Genomic DNA, 10,480 nt, shown 5'->3' on the forward strand with positions numbered 1-10,480 from the left:
TGGGAGTCCCAGGGGTCTGTCTGGGGGTGGGGGTGTGGATAAGGGTTGGGGCAGTCAGGGTACAGGTAGGGGGTAAGGTCCTAGGGGGCCAGTTAGGATGGGGGGAGGGTCTCAGGAGGGGGCAGTCAGGGGACAAGAGGCAGGGAGGCTTAGGTAGGGGGTGGAGTCCTGGGGGGCAGTTAGGGGCAGAAGTCCCAGGAGGGGGCAGTCAGGGGACAAGGAGCGGGGGGAGGGTTGGGAATTCTGAGGGGGGCAGGAAGTGGGAGGGGCGGAGCTAGGGCAGGACAGGGGCGTGGCTCCTCCCATCCTCTTTTTTGCTTGCTAAAATATGGTAACCCTACACTAAGCCCAGGTCCATGGGACTGATGTGGTCTCACGGGGCTAAAAACTGTCATGTAGCCTTCAGGCTCAGGCTGGAGTCCAGACACTGAAACACCTCAAAAGGGGAGAGTCTCAGAGCCCAGGCTCCAGCCCAAGCCTAGGGGCTAGTCTACACTACCCGCCCGGATCGGCGGGTAGAAATCGATCTCTCAGGGATTGATTTATTGCGTCTCATCTAGACGGATAAGTCGATCCCGAATCGACGCGCGTACTCCCACCTCATCAGGAGGAGTAAGCGCTGTCGACGGGGGAGCTAAGGCGGTCGATTTGCAACCGTCCTCACAGCGAGGTAAGTCGAATAGGATACGTCGAATTCAGCTATGCTATTCGCGTAGCTGAATTTGCATAGCTTAAATCAATATCCCCCCCAGTGTAGACCTAGGCTAAATGTCTACACTGCAATGTAAGCCCCAGAGCCTGAGCTCCATGAGTTTAAGTCAATTGACCTAGGCTCTGAGACTCTCTCATTGCAGTGCTGGGGTACCAGGGTTTCCAAACCCACACTTGATCACACACACACTGAATTGTGAACCTGAGTTTACAATTGCTAGACCCAGTTCTCACAGTGCTGCTAACTCAGCCATAATGCACTACGTAGACCAGTCTCAAACTTTTTTTTACTGGTGACCCTTTTCACATTGCAAGCCTCTGAGTGCGTATAAATTAAACACACTTTTAAATATATTTAACACCATTATAAATGCTGGAGGCAAGCAGGATTTGGGGTGGAGGTTGACAGCTCACAACCCCCCATTTAATAACCTCGCTACCCCCTTAGGGGTTCCAACCCTCAGTTTGAGAACCACTGATGTAGACCTTGTAACTCAGGCTTGCAAAGTGACAGGGCTTGGACCCAATTCACAAGGGAACTCAGGCTCTGACCCACCCCTAAGCAGGCACCGGGACTGCAGGTCCTGAGTCAGAGTGATTTACATGTAGAGGTCTCTCCCAGGGAAGTCAAACCGGAGTCAGAGCCAGGGCTCCGTGTGGACATACCCAACGGGGCCCGGCTATCACGCCGCTTACCAGAGGTGCTGCTGGCCAGCTCCCCGTGCCCACAGGCGGGACGGTGGGACTCTGAGCACAGCCCTGCCCCGGGCCACAGGGGCACTGGACGCAGCAGCGGGCAGAGCCAGGGGGCACCGGCCGGCCCGGCTCCCATCCCAGGGCACCGCGCGGCGCGGGTCACTCACCAGGAAGCGTGTGGAGCTGGTGCCCTGGTCGATCGCGCCCACCAACGGCCCCAGCACCACTCGGTCCGACGCAGCCATGGGAGCCGCTCGCGAGCCGCGTCTCCTAGGCGACGCTGGCCGGGGACTGCAGGTCAAAACGCTCTCCGGCGTCTTCAGCGCGCGCTCTGCCTGCGTGCGTACCCGGCGCGTGGCTCCCGTCCGGGCTCCGGGGGCGGGGAGAGGGAAGGGGGCGCCGGCCGACACGCTGCGCCGCCGCGGCCAATCAGCGCGCGGGGCACGGAGGGGGCGAGGCGCAGGATACGAGGTGGGGCTGAGCCTGCGCCTGCGGGCGGTCACGTATTGCAAACAGCTGGCTCTGGGAGTGGGTTAGCCCAGGTCCCCTGATGGCGGAGCCCAGACGTGAACCCGAAGGGGGGGAAGGGAAAGTGCAGGAAATGTGCGATAGGTCTCTCCCGTGACGAAGAAAACTCCCTCAGGCCTTGCCTATTTCTCTCTCTGGCAAAGCAGCCCTCAGCCCTTTCTCTTCAAAGAGCTGTGCTAACCTGGTTAGGATTCAAGCCAAGAAGACTTTCAAACAAACATATTCCCGATAAAGTTTTTCTCCCTTGCGGGTTGTGCTCCAGGAAGCTGATGCCAGCCTTGCTTCCTTGCCCCCCTCTTAATTTGCTTTTCACGTGGATTCAGCTACAAATGAACTTCTATTGTCTACAACACTGACTTGCTTGATTTACAGTGGAAACAAAGGCAAACCCACATTTGTTTGTCTAGAATAAACTTGTTTATCAGCTGCCTTCACACTATGTGTTAAAACCAGATTACCAGCATACATACATGACTCTTTGTACACAACCCATACACATATCACACAATGATTTCCATGACAAGTGGATCACCAGTTTTTATATGATATACAGTTGCATCCGAAGAAGTGAGGTTTTTACTCACAAAAGCTTATGCCCAAAAAAATCTGTTAGTCTTTAAGGTGCCACCAGACTCCTTGCAGTTTTTATATGATATACCTTATATAATGCTGTTTGGCTAAATATTCTGACAACAGTTTGTTGGGTTTGCCAGTTGGCATAAAGGGGCTCTTAGGGTCACAGGGACCAAAAACATTTGCCCCTGATGCTTGTAGAATTTGATGTTTCAGATGAATAAGTTGTGTATGGAGCTTTTAAATTCTCCAGCGCAGCTGCCATTTGAGCCCGCCAGAGGGGATAGCTAATATTATGTTCTCAGCATACACACAGAGAAGTTAGAGTATTTTATATCAGAGGGGTAGCCGTGTTAGTCTGAATCTGTAAAAAGAGGGTCCTGTGGCACCTTTAAGACTAACAGAAGTATTGGAGCATAAGCTTTCATGGGTGAATGCCCACTTCATCAGACGTATTTTATGTTTTTCTTTCTCTGGAAGGTTGCAACATAACATTACTTTCTTAGAATCCAGAACTCTAACACACAAGAACCAAAACCAGAGAGAGACAAAGCAGGCAGAAAGGCACAGCTCAATCCACATTGATCTAGGCTGGCTCCTTTCAGGCTGATTCAGATCACATGCTTCCCTACAGAGTCCCCTAGCCTGCAAACAGGACCAGGAAATCCCTTACAAATTAAAGTGAGAGCTTTTAGTTTTAACACAATTTTCAATACACCACAGCTAAAATCTGAGGAGGCAAAGAAAGTCTAGCCAAAAATGGTGGTGCCCTGACAGTACCCGGAAGTTATTTAAATAGCCCTGCACATTTGTATTGTAATATAACACATCATACTTATTGGAAGAAGTCTCTTCTTCAGCTCAGTCAGGTTGGCTCTCCACCTGTGATTCAGGGATCTTCTGGCTCTTATGTACTGTCTCTGCTTTACTTTTTAGTGGGTTGAAGAGATCCTGGGTGTCTTGGTCAATCTCCTTCTGCTAGGTATCCTGGTTCGTGTCCCTGGGGGCATCCTCAGTGAAGTCCACAACATGCCAGGGTTTGATGGTGGCCTTCCTTTCAAAAATACAGCACAACTCCTCATAGTGGATGCTGGCCATACAAGGTCTGCCAGAGTCCTGTTATTGTCCCTGATATTTTCGTACCCTAGCACAGCTCCTTTCCTATGTTGCAGCAGTGGACCGAGTTCCAGGAGCAGATGCCAGAGGCAGAGCAGTTTAATTATAATGGGAATGTGTCCACACCTACCTTATTGTGGGAAAACGTATCCCAAATGTTGGTAACTTGCTTCCAAAATTGATGAATTAAAGGAGGGTGAGACATCAATTAATTTGGAAAAAACCTTTTGTATGTGGAAGCAAAACAGTTTATCCCTCCAAAAATCAAATTGATCTGAAACAACTGTCAAGTCTAGTCAAACCCTGACTAACAGTCAAAATACTGGTGTTGTCCACAGTGATTGAGACAGGAGATAGTGGGAAGGATTTTGTGGGGGGACATTAAAGGCTTGTCTACACAGCTCTGCAGTTTGGACTACAGGGCTGTGAATTGCAGTGCACACCAGAGTCCTGCACTGTAATTGCCCTGTGTGGATGGTGTTAACATGAACTAAAACTAAAGGTACCTAGTTTGTGTTAACATACTCCTGTTTGAAGAGGACTGTGTTATAGGGTGACCAGATGTCCCGATTTTATAGGGACAGTCCTGATATTTGGGGCTTTTTTAATATGGGCTCCTATTACTCCCCACCCTGATTTTTCACACTTGCTTTCTGGTCATCCTACTGTGTTAATGCAAACTAAGTATCTTTTAGTTTGGGCCAGCAGCCTCTAGATGGGTGAGGGATAGCTCAGTGGTTTGAGCATTAGACTGCTAAATTCAGGGTTATGAGCTCAATCCTTGAGGGGGCCACTTAAGGATCTAGGGCAAAATCAGTACTTGGTCCTGCTAGTGAAGACAAGGGGCTGGACTTGATGACCTTTCAGGGTCCCTTCTGGTTCTAGGAGATAGGTATATCTCCATGTATTATTATTATTACATGGGGGAAATACACCACAACACTTTGGTGCACTCTTTAGTTCACCCTGTAATCTGCACTGTGGCATGGTGTAAACATAGGTTCAGTTCCCTGCCTCAGAGTTCTCTTTTATCCATGTTGAGTTTGAACTGATGGCTAGACATCCGTGAGGAGAGTCAGGCCATGTTTTTAGTATGGACAAAAGGAGACAGCAGCTTCCCATAACAAAAGGGACAGGACAGTTTGTTTTTGTGTGGGATGGAAGTAAATTTGAGTCTAAAATGAAGAATGTCTCTTATAGTGATCCTTATAGAGGAGAGTTGAGACACAAGGCAGCATGGAAATGAAAATGTTAAAGTGAGAATAAGTAAAATTGAATCATATCTGCTTACAGCCATTAGAAAAATGTATCACAGTTTGCTGATGTGGAGACAGTAATTTGAGATATTTCTGAATATTTTTCTACTGGAATGTGTTGAATCTTGCAATTTACAAAGCTTACGGTTACTGCTCCTCCTCTATATGAAATGACGCCAATACTATGATTTGTAATCATTCCAGCTGAGTTACTGGTATTTACGCAACACAGGAACTTGAAAGATTACTGCCACACTTAAGTAACTCGATGAACTTTAAAAAGTTCACCTAAACTTTATTAAAGGGGCAGTATCAGTCTAGGTGTAACATTTAGGTTTTTGTAAATGTGCATATGCCTAATATTTTCTTTTGTAAAAGAAAAAATATGTACAAGTCCAATTCCAATATTAATGTAATTATTTTAAATAATTTTGATTTGAATTTGAGTGAAAACATTTATTTTTTTCTAAGTTTATTAGAGGTACATTAGTGCAATACAGCCCCCCCTCCCTCCCAACAAATCAAAAACAAAACAAAACACCCACCCAAACAAACCAAACAACCCCGCCACTGAAGAAGAAAAAAATCACCAGGTAACTAAATTGTGAAAAGTGAATTAGATTTTTAAAATTTTGAAGTTAAAGTTGGGGAGTAGAGAGGAGAATAGGGAGGTGAAATTGAACTGTCTAGAGCAGGGGTTCCCAAACTTGGTGAACCGCGGCCACTGGGAGCTATGAGTGGCCGTATCTGCGGACGCTCAGGTAAACAAAGCATCTTGCGGCCTGCCAGCGGTTTACCCTGAGCAAGCCGGGAACCAAGTTTGGGAACCCCTGCTCTAGAGGTCTTCAGAGACCTGGAGTTGGAAAGCTGATGATGATATGTGTATTCACTCCTTAAAATCTATATCAGGAAGTCAAGCAGGAATGACAAAGGAGAATGTTCTAGGCAGAAGCTCTCCCATGAAGCAGAATTGTAGCTTTGTATTTCTTCTTCTATTGAAGTACCTTGTTCAGTGTTAAAGAAGAATAGTTCCTTTGGTGATTGGCATGATAACCATGGGTTATCAACTGGCATTACATCCAATCGTGGGCAACAATTTGAATTCTGCTTTTAGGGAGCATGGTTCAAACCCTACATATTTCCTCTGCTTATCACCTCCAGATGGATAGACAAACAGAATGGGTAAATCAAGTTTTAGTACAGTGATTTTCAACCTTTTTTCATTTGCAGACCCCTAAAAAAATTCAAATGGAGGTGTGGACCCCTTTGGAAATCTTAGACATACTCTGCGGACCCTGGGGGTCCACGGATCACAGGTCGAAAACTACTGTTCTAGAACAATATCTCTGCTGCTATCATCAACTATCATCAAGATGACTGGCTCTGACTTTTGCTTTCACCAGTTTGCTTACAATAACTCTGATCACAGATCAATCTGCCACAATCCCTTCTATGCCAGTTATGGCTTCCACCCCTCATTTCATACATCTGTACTGCTGTTCTCCCATGTCCATGTGGCCTCTGATTTGATTCAGCATGTCCACTACAATCAAGAGGAATTAAAATCACACCTAAACCCTGCCAAGGAGGATTACAAACAATATGCTGACCATCAACAGGACCATCCTCCCATGGCCATCAGAGACAGGGTATGGCTCTCAACTCAACACTTGTATACCTCTTGACCCTCAAGGAAACTAGACGCCTGTTACCTAGGCCCCTCTGGGATCATTCAACAGATTAACCTGGTGGGCCTTCAAGTCATCCCTGAACAAGAGCTTTTTTAAATCACATGTACTGATGAGTCATTCCTGTGCTAGGCTCCAGCCAGTCCACAAGCCAGGAGCTGGTCTGATAACCCTCAGGGCAGGTATATTAGCTTCACAGGAGAAACAGCAGCTCAGTCTGCTGAGTGTCACTTCATGGCTTTGAACTCTCCCCTGCCTGATAGTGGTAACAGATCCACTAGCCTTAGCCTGCTCCACACTTGCTCTTGCTTCAGCCACATTCCTAGTCCTGCTCCAGCTGTGCTTCAATCCTGCTGTGGACTCGTGATTCCAGCATCATTAGGCCCAACTGCCACAGATCCGGCCACTAGGCCCCACATCCTCATCACAGTTTCTGATAGTGGCTTAGACATCTGCTCTGAGAGTCACCAGACTACCTCCTGGTTTGTGGTTTGGAGCCTAGCACAGGAATAACTATTCAGTGCATGTGGCTTAAGCAGGCTCTAGTTCAGGGATGACTCATCACCTTATAGTTAGTGGGTTATAGATTGTTGTAATGAGCGATAAATCTGGTGTCTTTATTAAGTTCATGATTTTTAGTGTAAGCAGAGTCTGAATGAGCTCTCCCCTGACATCTAGTGGTGAGCTGTTGAAAAGGACTTCAGGAGCTGATCTTGTTTGCATGGGGACACTCACCCTGCCTAGGTGGTCAGCATGATGGGATTGCTTGCCCAAATAGTCACTTTTGGCTGGCATGTTCAAAGACAGAAAGAATAAAGTGGGGAAACACATTTAATTATTCAGGGAAGGACTGTGTTCTGCATAATAGGAGGGGAAAGAGACATAGGTCACTGCAGAGTAGGTTTGGCTGAGCCCTCAGATAAGTAATTCTTCCTTCCTACCTTTCCCTGGTTTTCATCTTTATGTGCTTATGCAAATTATCTTCATATGGCTGATTCATTTTATCATTGTTATTACAGCAGGAAAAGGGACTTTGCCAGCATACTAAGCTCCTGCTGTAGCACAAATGGAAATTGCCAATACTCAGTTCCTCTGACCCCAGGCTTTCTTTGGACAAAGCCATTTAGAGACCTTGATGTTTACTATCCATTTCTTTAGGCAGACAACCATATTTCTTTCCCTTCTTAGAAGCTCTACCATCTGTTCTTTGTTCTATGCTAGTAAGTGTGTGGAGGTTTTTTTTAAATGAATGTGTGGTAAAAGGTGGATGGTGGCATTTAATAGAGGAAAGGAAAAGTAAGGCTCAAGCAAAGAATAGCTGGAATATGTACTAGCATCTCTCATTCTTTTGTTGACTTCTTTTGCTACTGCTAAGGGAAATCCAGCAAAAAGGATTTATTTACTGAAATAAAATTCCACTTTAATTGCCGTATTATCAGTCAGTGAACTGATAAAGAAGTGTATTTCTTCATAGCAAATATCTGAGTTATATTCTGTAAATCATTTACCATAAAACCTATGATAAGTGAACAGTAACTGGATGAAATGCTATGCTTTTAAAATCAACATGGAGAAGCTTTTTTTTAGAAATGTATAAAAACACCAATGATCTTCTGCTGAGCTGTTTTTTTCTGTTTTCTTTTTTTCCCCCATCCACACTGATGAGTTTTTCTCTGTATTGTGCTGCAGAAGTTTTAAAATGAACTGCAATGTTTCTTGCAACAAGGCTTAGGCTTACCTAAAAGTACCATTGGGTTTCCCTGCATCTGCCCACAGTCACCAATTGGTGTAATAATATCTACTGCATCTTATCACAAAGTTGGCAAAACATTTTGATCAACAAAGCTTCAGATAATAATTATTTCAACCTGACCTGACCTGTACTGTCCTGGAAGGCTATTTCATGCCTTCACTGGTCAATTAGTGGTCACTGCAGATATCCATTTAAGAGACTGTTTCTGCTAGCACTTTCCTTGGTAAGCTGTACTTCATTTATTGCAGGGGATTCTGGGTCTTTTCTTTCATCATACAGGGTATGACCTCTGCTTCCTCATGGGGAGAATTAATGAAGAGAATTATACAAACAAACAATAGTTTGGTTAGTTCAGAAGCATTTGACTGTTGTAAGAGACAGTTTGTAGGATCCTGGAAGAAAAAAGTTTATCATATTAAAGAGAAGTGTTAGGTGAGACTGAGCCTTCTGCTAGTTTTCCAGAAGCCATGTTTTGTTTTCTATCTGACTGCTTTAGTCAACTGAATTCAGCCTATTCACATTCCAAAAGCACCTGAGAAGAGTACAGTTTTCCATGGGCTCTGTTCCTTGCACTGTCTTCCAGTTTAACTCCACAGAAGCAAGGCAGAGAGAGTTCGTACAGTGCATCATTTCACATATATTGTTTTATAATAGAGAGGTGGATATTGCCAAAAATGATGTACAAGTAAAACTGATAGATTGTGATTAATAGCAACATTAAAAAAAGGATGAATTATTGTAAACACCAGCAGCTGTCTGCTCTCTGTAAACCCTGGCTCAGGTCAGAACTGAAAATGAATTTGGTGATTTTCATCCTAAACTCTAGCCGAAATGTGTGCATAAATAAATAAATGTTTAAAAAAATCTAGGACTGAAGTAGTAGGGATTGACACATCAGGAACAAGAAGCATTAGCAGAGCTGTGTGAAAACCCTGAGGCTATCACTCTGTCTCAAGCAAATTTTATTAATCCTTCGCTGGTCTGAGCTCCAAATTCACATACAACTAATACAAATTAAATAAAGCAGAATAAATGAGTAGGATTTGAGGATAGAGCAGTCACATGTCTACAGTGGGCTCCAAAAGTGAAATGGAGTTCAACATTGCAGGGTAGGTTATTTTATAACATCTGACAGCATCATTTATAGAAATATATTCATTTATAAAAATGTTTCAAAAGACACTACCAACATTCTCTCCCAAGCCTCTGCTGTTCTGCTACAGGGTGGCAATGGTGTTGCTGATCCTGCAGTATGATATCTTATCTTCACACAAGGTTTTGGAAATTTAGAACTGCCCACTATTTTAGAGTCTATTGATCTATCTTAGTTACTTATGTGACTCCCATAGTATCTGAATGCCTCACAATCTTTAATGTATAATCCCTGTGAGGTAAGGAAATGCTAATATCCCCATTTTATAGATAGGAAATCAAGACACTGAGAGACTAAGGCCCAGATCCTCAAAAGTATTTAGGCACCTCATTCCCACTGATTTCTGAGGATCTAGGCCTGAGTGACTTGCCCAAGGTCACACACAGTCTGTGGTGATGGAGCAGGGAACTGAACCAAGCTCTCTCAAGTCCAAGGCTAGTACTCAAACCGCTGGACAATGCTGCAGTGAACTGAGCCCCCTCAACTCCTGTTGATATTAAAGGGAGATGACATGCACAACCACCCAGGAATGAATCTTTACTAGGGTTACCATACTTAACAAATAAAAAAAGAGGACCCTCCACGGGGCCCTGGCCCCGCCCATTTCTCACCCCAGCCCCGCCCCAACCCCGCCCCTTCCCCGCCCCCTCCTCCCTCCCACTCCCAGCCACGCGAAAAGGGCTGCCCGAGCGCTACCAGCTTCACGGTTTGCCGGGCAGCCCCCAGACCCTGCGCCCCCGGCCGGCACTTCCCCAGCGCAGCTGAAGCCCGGGAGGGGAAGCGCCCAGCCGGGGGCGCAGGGTCTGGAGGCTGCCCAGCAAACCATGAAGCCAGTAGCGCTTGGGCTTCAGGCAGCCCCTATGCCTCCGGACCCTGCACCCCCGGCCGGGCACTTCCCCTCCCGGGCTCCGGCGGCGCAGGGTCCGGAGGCATGGGGGCTGCCCAAAGCCCGTAGCGCTTGGCTCTTAAACAGAGCCGAAGAGTCAGGGGAGGAGCAGAGCCGCCG

The 10,480-nt window shown here is 45.9% G+C and overlaps 1 protein-coding gene across 4 annotated transcripts in view; it reads right to left on the reverse strand.

Annotated features, from left to right (window-relative positions):
- Positions 1-1,777, reverse strand: part of GK (glycerol kinase) — a 37,407-nt gene extending 35,630 nt beyond the window's left edge. For all 4 annotated transcript variants that reach the window (XM_034754857.1, XM_034754874.1, XM_034754847.1 and 1 more), the window contains exon 1: positions 1,575-1,777. In XM_034754857.1, coding sequence (XP_034610748.1) covers positions 1,575-1,652 — 78 coding nt within the window. In that variant the 5' untranslated portion in view covers positions 1,653-1,777. The remainder of the gene's footprint in view (positions 1-1,574) is intronic.
- Positions 1,778-10,480: the final 8,703 nt, after the last annotated feature.

Source organism: Trachemys scripta, chromosome 1, assembly GCF_013100865.1.
Source record: "Trachemys scripta elegans isolate TJP31775 chromosome 1, CAS_Tse_1.0, whole genome shotgun sequence".
Classification (NCBI taxonomy): domain Eukaryota; kingdom Metazoa; phylum Chordata; order Testudines; family Emydidae; genus Trachemys; species Trachemys scripta.